The following is a 16,884-nucleotide window of genomic DNA, read 5'->3' on the forward strand; positions in this document are numbered from 1 at the left end:
CTTAGTGATCCCATGGATTTTTCTTAACTAAATGGTGCTGTGCAGAAAAAAATATTTGAGCTCTGCCTTATTATCTTACACTTGTATGAAGTCTTCTGCCACTAGTTTTCTGAAATGGGATATTTTCTTTGGAATATGTGGCTTTGCAAGCAGATGCTTTCTGTTCCTCCCCTGTACTTGAGGGGCTGGATGGAGATGCCAAGACAATAAAAGGAAGGTGACAGAACACTGTGCTTCACTGTTCTTGCTGTCCCCACACAAACATCCTCCCATAAGGGTTGTTTTGTCACTTCTGCAGTGGCGAAGGAGATTTAAGCCTTTTTGTAGCACTTATCTGTTTATTGTGTTTCAGTTTATTCAAAGAACATTTCAAAACTTTGCATGACATGGATTACACGACCAAAACAGTATTTAACCCAGCTAAGCCGCAAAGCATGCAACACCGCTCGGCTGTGTCATAAATTACACTCATACCCCAAGAGTTATCTGAATATTTTTAGTCTGTGCGTTTCTTAAATGATTTGTTCCAAATGGGTAGTTTTTGTGGAACTGAAGTTTCTTGTACTTCATGTGCCTTTAAGACAATAGATAAAACAATCAGACAATTGGAAACAGAGAACAGTATTTGAACGTATGAATCAGGACAGCACAACTTAGAATTTGTACAATAAGAAAGGACTTTTAAAAGGAAAAACCTTGTAATGATTTTAGCGACCTTTCAAACACTTCAAAAATTGGCTTAATTCATCTGAATTTCAGCTCTGTGTGTCATTCAGGATGCATTAAGTGGTTTATGAGTCTTGTATATCTTTCAGGGCAATAGTCTGCTGAAGCCAGTGGGATATCCAGATTTAGATCCAGGACAGACCAACCTTCTGAGGTACAGTCACAGCAGCATGTACTTCTGCTTCATCTTTAATAGGCACTTTCCTTTGAGAGCCTCCCCTTTCAATGAGACAGAGTAGAAAAGGGCCAGTCTCAAATACTCGAGGCAATACTGTAGCATCAGCGGTTGAAGGCATCACAGACAGGGAAGAATAACTTGTCCCCTAGCAGAAGAGGTTGATTCCGCATGGGGAGGGGATTACTTTGGCAAAAGGAATATTTTTTTTCGATGTCAAAGCCTCCATTAACCCAGATGTTATTCCAGCAAGGTTTGGTCTTTTATGTAGTGTTTACACAATCACTTATGTTATGATAATACTGAGTATCCTCCTGCAGTTTTCAGTGTAATTCATGCAGAGGAGGCAACAGAGCAGCGATGGGCGTTTGTAGGGCTCCCATTGTTTTTTTTCAGACTATCTCACTCCCTTCAGGATTCTTCTAAAAGATCAACTAAATCCATGTAGATGATGTGAAAGTGGCAGTTCATACAATCACTGGCTGTGCAGGTGAGTTTCAGTTAAATTTTCCTTTTATAGATTTATTTAGGTACAAGATAGAAGCTTCAAAATAACATCGTTTTAGGAAAATGCAGTAGCGTTGGCTTCTGTCTTTCAAGAAGCAAATTAGAATGGTATTTTTTTCTTTAACAAGTTTAGTGCAAATTTTTTCATAGGTGTTCACTAAGGCACTTCCATCATGTCCCTTGCTGTTCTAGGATCCGAAAAGTGGCAATTATGATCACGTAGTTCCCTCTAAACAGGCCATCAGACTCCTAATGCTGCTTGTTTACAGTCATGTCCCAGCAGCCACATCTTAGAGGGTGTGCAATTTAAATATTAAATTCCTGTTGCAGAAATAGTACTAGAATTCTTCATTACCATAACAACGTATAGTCAGGAGCTTGGATTCTGGCAGATTCATTGGAAGTAGCACTTATAAAAACTCCTATGCTACAATTGTATGTTAATGTTTATATATAAACCTCTTACTGTCTCAAGTTTGTCAACTGAACATGAAAACACTGTCATGAGATCAATCTCTTGCAGAATAGAGCTGGTACAAGTATGAGTTAGGCAGCAGTAAGTGCAAGAGTGGCAGAAAAGGTGCTGTGGTGTTACTGCAGGAACAACTGCCACAGTGGACAAACATCTTCGGTGCCCGTGTGTTCTCAACTTTCTCCCTGCTTTTCAAGATTTTCTATCTTATCAGGAGCAGCGTGATGTGATTCTACAGCTGTTTTTCCTTTGGTTTGAACAGATCTGATCTCTGTGGCCAGAAACAGGACTATGTTCTGGAGTTCCTCATCAGAAACATTCTTATTTGTCCACAACTTAGCCATAACGCATTACGTACAAATATGTTGTTTCTGAAAGTGAAGTATGTAATGGTGTTCGCGTGTGGCCCCCTGGGTGGTAAACAGAAGGGCAGCATCTGTTCTTTTCCTCAGTTCCAAAGGAAGGTACAACGAAGCAAGTGTCCTGCTAACTGCACAGGCAATTCCTTCTCATCTCTCCAAACATTAAGGTACATAAAGTCAAAGCTGGGAAAACCTGTGTGAAAGGAGTTTTGTGGGGAATAAAATCTTCATGCTGAGCCTGAAGATCCGTGGCTAGGAGCACAACAGCAAGCCTAACAAAAAACTCAGAACAACAAAAACAACAACAAAAAAACACTTTAGTTAGTAGCAAATGATGTTCTGTTGTGGATAGGGTCAATGCAACAGAAAGGGCATCCTAAAACGAGCAAAGGGAACGTTCCCAGGCCTGTAAAGCATGTGATGGTTGGAGTGCCTGGGATAAGTAGTGCAGGGCACTCTAACGAGCCTGGATCTGCTCCCACTTAAGAACTTCTTTCTCCCCTTGCCAAACTTCAACGGTGACGTTTTGCTGGAGCAGCAGAAGGATCTTCAGTCAAGTTTGACAGATGCTGTACTCTTCAGAAACCAGCAGAAAGACTGGTCTTACAGTAGTTCCATCACATTATGAACATCCCCTGCTTTTCCTGGAGAAGAACTACCTTCCTCACCAAATGGATTTACATACTGGTAAGGACTGTGCTTTCTGTATTCCTTTATAGTAAGTTCCATAAAAATAATACTTCAGTCCTCTTTGAGGACAGGAGGGTGCACTTTGTATTGATGGGAGAGGACCAGTCGGTTCTACTTCGGCTAAAGACAGCGTTTCTTCTTACCAGTAATATCTGCAGATGACTATTCTGTAGCCTCTTGCTGAAAACAAATGATAGATTCCCTCCAAGGTTCCAGGGCCAGCTGTGCTCTCAATAATTTTCTGAGGAACTGGGAACTTCAGTGCATGAAGAACAGCCCCTTTAGCTGGGGGTTTTGCATCACGTTTGCCTCTTACAGTTTGGATTTGGGAGCGGACTGGAGCAAGCTCCTCATGTCTAGCAGTGCCTTCTCAAGATAATGTGCCATGCGGGCTGCGTTGGTGTCAGCACAGCTGTTGAAGGCTGAAATGGCAAAGTTGATGTGCTCACCCATGGGGTTGTAACAGATTCCGTAGCCATCTGGAACCACGGGACCAAAACACATCACGCAGTCTGTCTTTGCTGGGACCTGCGGAGACAATGTGATTAAAAATTTCTAACCAGCCAGAGAGAAATGGAGCCATCAAACGCTAACAGCTCTGTCAACAGCAGAAACTGCTGTCTTGTGAAAGTGCTCTAGAAAAGGGACTTTTTGGTCAGACCCACCTACCACCACACACATGCTGGATTCTGCCATATAGTAGCAATGTGTTTTCCTTTGCATTTGCAAAGGAGGAGGATTCCTCCCCAAGATAAGCTTGTAGTAAGTCACAAGCAGAACTGTATCAGTAGGAATTACAGCACAGCAGATGAATGTAAAGCTATTCTGGCAGCTGACTTCAGCTGGTGCAGGTAGACACCAAACATGACTGGTGATCTTGGCCTTGGTTCTGCTGGTGTTTTACAGAGGTGACAGGGACTGTGGCAGCTATAAGATCAGATCTGCAGCTTTATGGGATCGGTAGCAGGCTTAAAAATTTTTGTCCCCAAATGAACAGAAGGAAATGAAGGAGAAATGCAGAGAACAAAGGCAATGAAAATGAATAGAGCATTTCTGTCTTTGCTCAGGTGGGTCCTACCTGGCTGGTTGACAGGTTGAAGTGCATTGCAACAGCATAGGCCGTGTCCATGAACAGCTCAGGTATGCTCACTAGGTCCTCGATGGCTTGAAGCTTCAAGCCTAAGAGGTGGCGATCTATTGCATTGCCCTGTATTGCCTGGAAGGAAGGAAAACTAGATGAAAGCCTGTCCAGTGGGCAAGCGAGCAAAACTATCAGTTTCTTTAGGTTAAAGAAAAAAAACACTTCTAAAAATATCTAAATGTTAAAAGTCAGAAGGAAAATAGTTCTTGCCTTTAGGACCAATAGTCAATCTTGTTGTAAGGACTGTGAAATTCAACACACCGGTGGAACTATCCTTACAGTTCCAGCCTACAGGCTTGCTCTGGTTTAAGAGGTCCTCATGCAACTTTGGCATTTATCAGCAACAATGACGATGAGAACTGAAGCTACTTTCAGATTTGATTCTCTCCTTTAGGCTGGTCACAGGGGGCAAAAACCACGAGCTAGAGAGAAACCGTTCAGTCTGTGCCCTAGAGCACTGTCAGATCAGAGCCAGCCCTGGGCAACAGCACTGGTAGCCACATCGCTGTGGCAGCAGAGAAAGCTCTTGAGGTCTCATCTTTCACCGGAACCCTCATTTGCTGTGTAAACCCCCAGCTCTGGACACTCACCATATTGGTGTATTCCTTGTGGGCCTGGGTAGCTCTCCGCAGCAAGTCTGCTTTCTCCTGGTCCTGAGAACACAGAGATCTCTCTGTTAAGATTTTCTGCAGAACAGAAAACCTCACTTTGGCTGTTCTCTAGGATGGAGGACATTTCTGCTTTGTGTGTTTACACTAGACTAATTTTTAGCTTTACTAGATTTAAATAATTTTGCTTGGCTGCATTACTTCATTCTGAATGTTGTCGTCCATCCATCAGTAGCAGGACTTTTATGAGTTTGAGTAGCTAAATGGACTTTACAAAGGGACGAAACTTCTTGATGGGATTAGAAATGCCCACATGTTGTTTCTCAGGCTTTCAATACAGGTGAAAAGAAAGTCAAATGAAACCCAAGATATGTAACTATATACTCAGAGCTATGTTTCAGCTCAACATCATATCAGGTGCCGTTCTGCTTAACTGAAACCAGCTGACACTGAGTTGGACAAATAAGCAGCTTTCCTCTTTTTCTGGAGTGGAGTCCTCTTACTCCACATCTTTGAGAGCCTCACCGATTTGTCCGGGCTGTCCATTGATTGCACAAACTTATGGGATTCTATAGAAGCGGAGCGGATGGTGTCCGTGCGGCCCAGGCGGAACATCCTTAGCGATGCGCTCTCGTACGTGGCACAGGAGTGGCCGTACATTCTGGAGGGTGGAGAAAAAGGTCACAGAACTGAGTTTATCCTGAGAGGAATGGCCTCCTGTGAAGCAGAAGAGCTGAGGGGATGGGGAACACTTTATGTGAGTGAGTCCCATTGACAGCTGATCTCTGATGCTTCCTTAATAGGATTGTACACACACAGAGGGGTTAATATCGCCTGTTTGGCAGCTGCCACAATGAGATCTGCTGACTTGGGACACAGGCCATAGCAGCCTGTGTGGGACTTGTCTGTGACACCTTTATTGTGCTCACATATTTGAGTCTGACGGTGAAGATGGCAAGAAGCGATCTGTTGGTGGTCTCACCTGTAATACGCCAGCTGCAAGGCCAGCTGGATAAAGGCATCAGGACTTATCTTCTCAGATTTGGGGTAGTTTTTCCCAAATTGATGAAAGACCAAGACGATGACATCCAGGTCTTCAACCATTCTGCAAGGAAAGAACGAGGATGTGTTCCTTCACCTGTTGCTGCTTGTTGCAACATAAAGTTATGGACTTTCCTTTCATGAAGCACAGAGGGAACAGGCTATTTGGATCTGATCTGTGGAGGGACAGAGAGCTTCCTCCCACAGAGTTGTCTGGGCAGTTATTATTACTCCCTCAGTCACTGAGTAGCTCTCTCCACTGCTTCATACTTACATGTTGAGGTTCTGCTTCGCTTTCTCTATGTCACTCTTGATTTCTGGGGTGATGTTAAACCTCAGCTTTTTGGGCATTGGCAAAGGAATCATAGGCGATCTTACCAACTCAGGTTTCTTCCTGCACAGAGAAATGATTATGTTCAACCAGACCTTTAACATGAGGCTCAGCTAAGGACACCAGAACTGGGGCAGAAATGCACAGGAGATCTTCCCCAACATCTTGTGACACTAGTCAGAGGCTGAAATATTCTTCACAGCACCATTACAGTGTTTTTTGAAGTGGATGAATGAAATATCTTTTGTGTCTTCTGCCCCAAATAAACACCCCTCACAGGCAAAAGTCCTGTTAACTCTGAGTGGTGTAATTCCCCAAGGATGGAAGCAGCAGCAAAACCTATTAGAGTAGCTGGTCACTCAGTTCTCATCATGAATATAAGAACTGCAATATCTAGTTAGCCTACCACTACCCTTCCTCCGGAACAAATTCCTAGGGGCTGAGCTGTGAAGAGGCACATTCTTAGGCTTTAAACCACCTGCTCCCCATCTCTAAAGCTGAGGAAAAGCAGAGGAGGCAGGACTCACGTGTACTCCACAATGTGATCCAAAAGAGCAACAATGGGTGGGCCTTCTGCAGGAGCGTGTTCGTATACGAGACCACAGGAGCCATCTTCAGCGATGATGAACTACGAGAGAAGCACGAGAGGACAGTGGTGAAGACAGACAGACACTGTGTGAAGCAGGAGCTCTCCGGAGAGATCTGGTATCTCACCGTTCTGTATCAGAATAGACAGTGGTCCTGTTCTTGTGCGCTGGAAAGGAGGTAACACAAAGGCTGCATTTACCAGAACGGCAATGGAAGACTTTCAGCGGGCTGAGAAGATCTGGTAGCACTGTTACAGTTTTGCAAAATTAACTGGGTAAGAGTGTGCCTAAGATCTATCTATCTATCTATCTATATATATATATATATATATATATATATGTAATATAGGTGTGCTCAAGGTCCTGGCAATACAGAGTGGTTCAAAGGGTTTGATGTACTTAAATGTACACATAGTACAGGAAAAATATCACCGTGTGCTGCCTTACCCTTACTTTTCAATTAGCTGGAAGATCTAAGTTTTATCCTATCAATGAAGAGTTCTAAATCAGAATAAAATAGCTGAAAAGATTATGAGGAGTCCAGCAGATATGAGAACAATCTTTTAAAGCACCATTGCTACTATCCATGAGCCAGGATCCACCAACAAATGAAGGAGAAGTTTGAATAGCAGCAGCTGTTGAAGGCTCTTGACAAGACTGAATGGAGAAGAGATCAGAGAGATGCTGCGGGATGGCAGCTTATGTTTGAAATAAGAAAAAAACAAAACAAAAAAGCCACTGGGCAGCCTCTGGCAGAAACAGGAGAAGTGACAAGCCTGGGGGAGATCCGAGGAACAGACCTCCCTGCGGTTGGGCTGCCTCCAAGCAGACGATGCATTGTTCACTGCAGGCAGAAAATTGATTTACAAGGAACACAAAGAGCTGCTACACTGAATAAGCGTGGGCAGAGGCAGTAAAAGAAACAAAAGTCCCTGAGGCAGGAATGAGCGCTTGTGGTGACTGCACGGGAAGCCGTAGGATCTCACGCTGTCACCCACCACGCTTTGTCTCTCCTATTTCTCCGCTCTCTTGATGTGAGGAAAAACCTCCTGCGGAAGTTTTCTGGGATCTTGTGGACCTTTGTATTCTCATGAAAAAGCAGCTCCTCCAGTACGCTTAGACCATCAGCACTCACCTGAAGGGTTTTGTCGAACCATCGGTTCCCGCTGTTCCAGCGACTGCCTCCGCCATGCAGCATCTGGGCGGCCACGCGGCTCTTGTAGATGTCGTCGGACACCCGCGGCATGGGTGCGTCGAGGCAGATGGTGCAAATGCTCTTCTCAATCGTACGCACGGATTCCTTGTTGGTCTTATCTGGGAGAGAAACGAACAGCAAATAAGGAAGAGGAGTTGAAAAACTTGAATTGCAGGGAGACTGAAATTTGAAAGAGCAGATTTGAAGGACCCAGTGTTGGATTCCCATTGTACCTCAGTGGTCATTTAGGGCTGTATTTGGTTATTAAAACTGCAGCCAGCTGGGTTGTTACAGATGTGGGTGTGCTGTGTTCACCCTCCTTTTTTCATTTTTCTTACATCCCACATATTTGCAAGGCAACAACCTAGGATTTCAGATCTAACAAACCAAGCTTCATACTTCACCACTCTACCTTCCAAACCAGAGATAACCATACTCTGCAATGAAATCAAGTTGCTTTTTTGAGGCCTAAAGCTCATGTTATCTGTCCAGAACAAGCTTCCAAAGGAAAGAACTGAGCAGAGCACAGCGCTGAGGTTGGTAGTTCAAGCGTTTGTGGTGTTTTTTGGCACTCGCATGTTGGGGGCTCTACAGACCTTTCAGCAGGTTGTTGTAGGCTTTTGCCCAGCTGTTCCGGTGGTTCGTTGTGAGGATCCCAACAGGTTCTTTGTTTGTTTGGAGGGAGTTGTTCCATATCTTCTCCAGCTGAATGAAGAGCTGGTCAGTGGTGAGGGGACTTCCATCGCTGTTGTAAACATCCAGCTCAAAGAACTGAAGGTGAGAAGAGCAGACAGGGACAGAGACAGAACATGAGAGAAGATCTTTATTGTCCAGCCCCAGAAACATTCTGTGAAACATGGAACAGCCACTTTGAGGAGTAAGACCTGACCTAAGAACTCAGCTTGCAAACAGACCTTTGAAGGATGCTCAGAATTGAGAGACCTGAGTCCAGCTTCCCTTGTAGGACATAGATACAGACCAGGTTTTAAGCTCTGAAGCTGTGGTAATGAGGGCCAAAACACAAGAGGAGTTCTTATTTCTGAGACTCAGCTGTGGCAGTAGGGTTTGTTATCCAGTTTCCATTTGCTATTTCCAATTCCAGACCTGATCTCTGGGTTTTCTCTGAGAGACAGGAGTTGCAGGGAGAAGAAACAGAGGAAGAGAGCTCTCTTCTGCCTCATAGCCTGTTGCTCACAATCCCAGCTACTGGCCATCTAAGGCCAAAGGGGATAAAAGAAGCAGGAGTGAATTCCTAGTGAGGGAAACTTTGTAGGCAGAGACTTTCTGAAGCTGAAACGGCCACCTGCACCTAAACAAACCTCTTAGAAAGCTCAGGAGCTGCCATACCTGGAAGTTGTGAACCACCGTTATGTGTCTGGACTGCTTTTTGCCTTTGGCGTAGTTGACGATGGAATCACGCTTGGGCCCGGGGATGCGGCAGGACGAGAGGATCTGGTAGTACTGGTTCATGCAGAGGGGCTTCCCACCCATGTACTCCACCGGGAGGGTCTCACTGCAGACACGGCAAGGTGAGGAGGAAAGGGGAGAGAAAACATCAGTGAAAGAGCCTGCACTCCCCGCACCAGACAGGCACAGGCTCAGCCATGCAGCTGCTGTCACTCCGGCAAAAACTAAATGTTTTGTTGCTGGTGGTATAAACAAGGGACCCTCCTTCCTCATTCCCACCAGCATTCTTGGTAGGGACTAGAGAAAGTGTCTGTTTGCTGGCCTTTCATTTGGGAAGGAGAAAAATGCAATCTTCTTTGTAACACCAGAAAAACAGATCTCTGGACCTAATACATAGTGTAGCATACGCCATGCTGTCTGCAGAGAAAAAATCCAGGCACAATATAGTGGGAGATGTATTGTTTCCAGTGAAATGTCAGAAAGAGGTTTTTGGCTGTAATTTCGAGTGGTGAGTGTCTGATGTGCTTCTTATGACTCACGAACCTGACTGGGACTTGATCAATCATTTGAACAGTCACATTCCAACTCCCCTTCTTGCGACTGGCCCTGAGCCTCAGCTTTATTTGGTTGTAAAGATATGATGTTGGTAAACATATTTTTGGAATATATAATAAATAAGGCATGTTCAGCAGAGGTTTGGTGGTCAAGAGAAAAGGGGTAGGGAGCAACAAGTTTCTCTAGAGCTCATCCTGTCTGACTGGAAGATGAGAAACACCAGAAACCCAAAAGGAGAGAAACAAATTCCTGCTGCCTGAGCTGTAACTCGTTCTGTGGGCAAACAGAACCATGTAGCCCCACAGGACTGTCAGTCAGGCTCGCTCCCTCTGAGCACACACATGTGCCAATGAAAGTATTAAGGTAAACAAAGAGCATGAAGAGAGAAAAGTAAATTTGGCAGTGACTATGGCAGTGAGCAGCGATGTTGATTACAGCATCTCTTTCCAAATATGTGCTGTATTCTCTCGCTTTTCGATTTGGGAGATTTACTGACAGGGCTCAGCCTCTCTAGGACAGTAAGGAAAATGTGAGAAGTCAGGAGGGTCACAAACTCACTTGTCAATCATGGTCTTGAAATCCAGGATGCCCTCGATCAGCTTGGCAGCAAACCTGGAAAAATATCAAATGTAGCAAGTTGAGATTCAAAGACACAACATCTGGGGCTGAGGAACGGCCGAGCAGGGCCAGCAGAGCCTCCCTCTGCTCCTTAAAACGTTCAGCCTTTCTGCCGAGCCCCTGTTGTGCCCATCTCTGGGGCTGTGATTTGAGCTTGCTGGATAGTCCACGTAGCACTTTTAAAATGTATCTTACTGTATAACCAAGGAACTCTGGACAACTTTCAGGAAAGCAGGGTTCAGTTCAGATGCATAAATGACCCTCTAACAGCAGCATTTTTAACTGATGTGTTGTGATTTTTTTAATGACATCCTAATTCTGAGTCTTAGCATAAAAACAGCACCAAGATAAGGGGATTTCTGCCCTTCCCTGGCCAGGAGCCACCTCCAAGTTTCCAGGCAAGGTGCAGCTCTATCTCCCTGCATCCAAAACTCACCACTGCTGACTTAATTCCTACCCGAGGAATGTTCCGCTGCTAATGCAACTCTCAAGAGCATCCCTCTAGCATTGCAGGATCTGAAACAAATACAGGCGTGCAGCAGGCTGGCACCGAGGTGGTGTGTTTACTGGGATCAACGTAACCACTGCCACTGCCAACTCCCAGCAGGGAGGGAGGCTGTGACAAGCCACATCAGACTGTTTGGCTCAGGAGTGACAGGTTTGGCCTTCTCTGACCCAGGAGCTCCCACCCACGCACAGGAGGAAGGAGGCAGGAGGTCACTGTGGCAAGAGGTTACAGTCAGACTGTCACAGGTTTTAAAGCGGTGTGAGTATTTGGCGTTTGCAGGCAGCGTCATCTGGATTTGCTCAGCCTGCCTGTCCGTGGTAATGATCAGAGGGTTTAACTGTGAGAACCTAAGGGCGACATCCTGCTAAGTAGTTTTTAATGAAAATTTCCCAGCCTTATTGTAAAAGCTGAGGAAGTAAAAGAGCTGGGAAGCAACAGTGAGGGGGTTTGTGCTCCTTCCAGAGAGCAAACAGCCCAGGAGTGGAGTTAGGGCTCGAGGCGGAGACAGCAGCTGCCTGGTGTTCAGCCAGCAGCATTGCCAGATTGAAGAATGGAGACACCTCCACTTTCTAAATTTGCCTTCTGGTTTCTGAAGTTTTGGTCTCAAGCCACGGTGTCAAACTTCTTTCTGCAGCCACAAACTATACGAATGCGCATTTAAATTGTATTTTACATGGGAGCCCAGATTCTCATGCAGCTGCTCGCTTGCACTGGCTAGGGCATCATTAGTACTCCAGATCTTATCTTCTTTTGGATAACTTAAGACTTAGTAACATAAGGAAGAGCTTTTGAAAGCTTTTGTCTAGTCTGGCACTGTCCCTCTGCAGCTCACGCTCTGCACCCCTGCTCGGGTGTATCCAGGGGAGTGCAAGGGAGGATTTGTTCTCACCCACATGGCTCCGGGGCTAGTACTTTTGATCTGCCAGAGCACTGATGACTGTGGCAAAGGTAACCCTGTGTAAAGGTCAGTGCTGAAGATCTGCAGGTGGATTTAACACAGCTGTATTGGTGGTTAAAAATTAAAGGGAGCCCACATGGGACAGAGGACATGGCAGGGTTTGATTGTGAGAAAAAACTGGGAGTGGAGAGGCTGCTGACTTAAGTTTTCTAAACCATAAATCCAAAACAGGGGACAGTCTCCTGCAGGAACAGATGGAGTGATGGTTCCTGCAGCATCTTCCCCATCCCTTTAAACTGGTGAACTCCGAGGTCTTGCTGGTTGGTCTCTTTTACATGCCTGGGCTAGTTTTTGTGCCTCCTTTAACTGCACATACAATCTCAGCGCCTCGTAGTCTTTAGTATGTCATATCCTCACAATGCGTCCAGCCAGCAATGTGGCCATCTCACAACGGAGATCTGTGCTAGACCAAAGACCAGAACCTAGGTTTTTAGTCCCAGTTTAGTGCCTGAACCACTAGACTCTTTGATTTTCCTTCTTGATGAAATATTTAGTCTGGTGCAAGCAGGAGTCTCCTTACAGCCTGGCAGCCCTTCCTTATCTGTACAGCCCTCTTGCACAGCACAGACAGCTATCAAACGTGGAGACCACATGCTAATTGCTCTCTTCCCCAATCACCCTGAATACCCTCCTCCCTGTCCAGCAGAGATAGCTCATCCCATGGGAAACCGAGGGGAAGGTAAAAAAAAGGACTTTACCTGAGCTGACCTTGTCGATCCTGAAAATCCTGCTTAGGTAAAACCACGCCTGGGCTGGAGTGGACCACGACAGGCAGGCGATATTCCAGGTACGCGGTCTTCAGCCACCAGTCCGAGAGCTGGGACGGAGAAAGGCAACACGCAGCTACAGCATCTGCTGCTGTTTGACCCCAGCCCAGCTGAACGGCCTCAGCATCCTGCCCCCAGTTCTGTCCCATGCTTTGCAAACAGTTTGTATTTGACGTTCCGCATGTGGAAGGGTAGAAGGATTTGAGAAAGGCAGTGTGGGTGCTTGGTGTGGGGCTTGAGTGGAGCATTTTCTTCAACTTTTGGGGGCAGCTGTGTGATGCTAATGGTTTAGAGGCTTCAGCAGCTACAGACAGAGTCCGGGACTCCCCATTCTGCTGTAAATCTCTCTGCTCACCCATCCTGGTGAGGAGTTGGCACAGTCTGGGGAGGTCAACAGCACGCTCATCACAAAGGTGATGCCTTAAAAACACACATGCAGTGGATGCAGCCAGGACACTGGAGAGGTGGGCATCAAACCTCCACCCTCCCTGGGGCCAGCGTCCCAACCTACCCAGTTGTCTGTTTTCTTGGCTCTTCTCTCCAGGCCCTTCTGCAGCCTTTCCCCGACACCGCCCGGCTTGCGGAACTCGGCCACCAGCTCCTGCGTGTGGTTCAGCTCCTCCTCGCTGATGATGGGCTGCAGAGCCAGCAGGTAACGGTCCAGCGTTTGCTGGAGCGGCGGCACGGGGAGGTGGGGCAGCGCTTCCTGATGAAGTTGGAATCTGCCCGGCATCTTGCCTAACGCTGCCGGCTTCAGCAGGCCATAGGGCCTGGCCTGCAAAGCACAGAGCAAATGTCGAGACACAACTTCCCCCCAATGTGCAGGAGGTAACAACCTGGAGCTGGGAGTCTCCATCCCAGCCCCTCTGAGGGTGCACAGGTGTTTCAGCATGGAAGCAGAGCACACAAAGCGCAAACGCAAGGCGCAGGTCTACCGACTGCACGCTAGAGATGGCTGTAGGACATCCAGAAAAGCTGCAGAAAAGAAACTTGGTCCCCCAAGATACTGATTCTCAGCTCATCAGAGGATGTACTGCGAGGATAACGATACATCTCCAACCCTCTGGGAACCTTCCAGCTGAAAGTCTCCATGCATTTGACAAAGTCAAACGTTTCCATCGCATGGTAAGTGGGAAGAAAGTAAGTCATGACAGAAATATTCATCTTGCCTACTGTCAGAAGCTGTTTCACAGAACCCTTGTGCCAAATCAAACTACCCTTTGGGTTTTGAAGAGATAGGATTTAGAGAACAGCTCTTCTCTGACTGCCCAGGGATGGTACATTAGGCAAGGAAAGACTGTCTCTGGGGCAATGCTCCTTTATGCTGCTGAACCTCCCAGTTACTGGAGGACACAGCTATGTTAGAACCACCTCTGTCCAGCTGTACCAGTAAGGGACTGGCCAAATCACAGGAGCCTTTGGAGAGGGAAGAGCAAAAGCTTTCTGGGAAACTCTGGGTGATGCCAACAAGCTCCTGGGATCTGATGGGGTCATATGGGAATGAAAGCACCATTGCATTTTCCTTGGTGGAGAAATAAAATGGAGCAAACGCCGTCACTAACCAGGAAATGAACCTGCCAGTTTTCCCCCCAAAAAACAACAACATCGTCTTGGGTGAACAGGATCCAGATGTTTAAATTACACTCTGAAGGTTTTCAGTTCCCTCTGCTCCCCCACCTCTGTTGGATCTGCTGAATCAGACACTCTCCTATGGGATTCTGGACTTTGCAAAGCCAAAGAGAATGTGCCCTTTGATTTCCAAGATACTGAGAAGATAGCTGTCCCCCCACCTCCTCCCAAGAGTTAAGCACAAAGAAGAAAATAAGAGAGCAAGCTAAATCTGCAAGGTGACAAAGTCTCCGCATGGCACTGAGCCCACAGAGAAGATGCTCTGTGCTCTTTGTAGGACCTGGCGAAAACTATGGGATCAAGGTCTGGAGAAGGAACATTAAAAACAAGAGAAGGGAGAATTTCTGAAGCATGAAAAGAGAGCGGGGCTGAGGAGAAATGCAGGGTGTTAATCAGGACAGCGTGGGCATACTGTACCTTCTCTGCTTGCTTCTGTTTCCTATTCATGGCTGGGAGGACAGAAAAGATGGGAAAGCTCTCCCTCGGCCTGTCTCGGTTTCCTCTTCCACCTGACAATGTGCTGCCCGCGCGGGGCGTCACCTCGTTAGCAAACTGCCACGTGGGTGCCCTGACCAGAGGGTCCAAGGCCAGACACAGGCCCGGGAGAGGCGGGGTGGTGATCAGACCATCCGGCCGCACCACCTGACTGCCATGAAGGTGACATTCCGGGGAGCCCTCCCATGGCCACTGACCCTCAGCTCGGTGTCACCCGGTCAATCACCCTGGGCTTCCAGCCATGGCACAAGTGAAGGTGCTGGGGACATCATCCCCTCAGCCTTTGCCTGGACTGTGAAACTACAGCAGCCATTGGGAAAAGCCTGAACATCTCTGGGCAGGAGGAACCCCAATTTATGAACTGGTGGTGACACCGTGGGCTGTCACCGTAGGGGACAAGCTGCTGCAGGGAGCATTTCTGCAGAATATGGGGCATTTGCTCCCTTTGCTCAGGTAAAGGTGGCCAGAGGGTGTTGGATAAGGACAGTTCTCTCACAGGAATGGGACAGTGACTCCACATCACTGGCAGTGATGTAGGATTAGTTGGAGATGGAAGAGAATTCAGTTTGGGGCTAAAGGCGCTATCTTAACTGCCCTTAAGCCCCGTGCATGTGTGGTCGTTATGGAAAGCTGAGACTTTGGGGAGTTTTGGTTGTCAGCCCTTAAAAAATAAAATAAATAGGTATCTCCAAAGCAGGATGACAACAGAACTGTGCAGTCGCAAGGAAAGTCACCCCCTCCTTTGTGTCTGTCTGGTCTATTGAAGGGCAGACAAGCACAGTCTTATACATGACTAACATCAAGTAGGATAATTTAGAACTGTTTCAGATTTTCCCTAAAATCCCAAACCAAATTAACTGAACAGACTGCGTGTTACACATAGAGTGGATTTGTATCCTTCCTCTTTTATGTCCTCTGCTTGTCTGAGGTCAAACTCAAGCGTTTGGGGGGAGGCAGAACAGCGATCGCAGCTGAACAGAGGAGGCAGCTGGCAGCGAACAGAGCAAACCCTCCACCTTCCTCCACAAACCCTGGGGAAAGCGAACACCAGCAGAGCGTGCGGACGGGCCAGCTCGCTGGCATCGCTCCCATCCACGTTCCAGCAGCAGATGACCTTTTCCAGAGGGAAATCCACCTGCAGGCTGGGGGGCTGGAGGAATTTCAGAGCAGTGTCTGATTCCCAGCAAGGGATCAGATGACAGAGGTTTGTCTTTTATTTTTAAATTTAAAGCTGGAGACGCCCCCATCAAGCCCAGAGACAACCAGCCCTGCCTGTCCCCTCAGTGGATCCATCACAGAGCTGCTGTCACCCTCTCCCCCGGATCCGCCGGCGTTTGCAATGAGCAGCTGCTGAGGTGCAGGGCTGACAGCTCTGCTGTGTGTGTGACCTTCCCTCTCTTTGCAGGGAATGGCGTGTTTTACAGGTGAAAGCCTCAGATGGCAGCTCCTTGGGCTTCCCTGCCCGGCGCAGCCATGGCTGGTGTCCATCATCCCCCAGTCCCAAGCTCCATCTCTGCTGAAGGAACCGAACCAGCCCGGAGCGGTGATTTCAGCCTCTCCCGGCTCCTCGCTGCCGGCCAAGCCCCGTCCGCCCTCTCACACCCGGAGGCCCGCGGGGAGCCCGGTCACCGGCCCCACCGCTCCCCGGGCTGAGGGAGCGGGGCTCCCACCGGCCCCTCCACACCGGCCCCTTCCCCGAGCAGCCCGGGGAGGCCCCGCGGCACAACCGCCCGTCACGCCGGGCCCAGGCCGCTGCTGACCGCCCGTGCTCGGGGCTGCCCGGGCGCCGTGTGTCCCCCCCCGGCGGGTGGCGCGGCCTGGCCGCCATCTCACCCCCCCAGCCCCGTCCCGGGCCCGCTAGAGGTTCCCCCCGCGGTGTCCCCGCGCTAGGAGCGCGGCCGGCACTCACCGCAGACCTCGCTATCAAGGCCAGCATGGCTCCGCTCGCTCCCCCGGCCGCCGCCCGCCGCAAGGACACCGGCGACACCGGGCGACACCGCCCGGCCGCCCCGCAACGGCTGCTAGGGGGCGGGGCCGCCCCGCCGCCATCTTGGAGCGGGGCGAAGCCCGCACCGCCATCTTGGGGAAGGGCAGAGTCCCGCGGTGAGGGGG

At 48.1% G+C, this 16,884-nt stretch overlaps 1 protein-coding gene across 2 annotated transcripts; it reads right to left on the bottom strand.

Moving 5' to 3' along the window:
• Positions 1-602: 602 nt before the first annotated feature.
• CRAT (carnitine O-acetyltransferase) lies at positions 603-16,828 on the bottom strand. Of its 2 annotated transcripts, none has more exons than XM_082067591.1 (14): positions 16,682-16,828; positions 13,160-13,423; positions 12,580-12,698; positions 10,356-10,409; positions 9,183-9,348; positions 8,432-8,606; positions 7,776-7,954; positions 6,581-6,681; positions 5,997-6,116; positions 5,664-5,786; positions 5,207-5,342; positions 4,664-4,726; positions 4,011-4,148; positions 603-3,460 (listed from the first exon to the last, which is right to left on the bottom strand). In XM_082067591.1, the coding sequence occupies exons 1-14, from the start codon at positions 16,706-16,708 to the stop codon at positions 3,245-3,247; spliced, it is 1,881 nt and encodes a 626-aa protein (XP_081923717.1). In that variant the 5' UTR covers positions 16,709-16,828; the 3' UTR covers positions 603-3,244. The 2 variants fall into 2 exon arrangements, with proteins under 2 accessions (XP_081923717.1, XP_081923716.1); XM_082067590.1 differs by lacking the exon at positions 16,682-16,828 and adding an exon at positions 14,695-14,790.
• Between the last annotated feature and the right edge of the window lie 56 nt (positions 16,829-16,884).

The sequence above is a fragment of the Streptopelia decaocto genome (genome assembly GCF_964273445.1).
Source record: "Streptopelia decaocto genome assembly, chromosome: 17".
In the NCBI taxonomy this organism is placed as follows: domain Eukaryota; kingdom Metazoa; phylum Chordata; class Aves; order Columbiformes; family Columbidae; genus Streptopelia; species Streptopelia decaocto.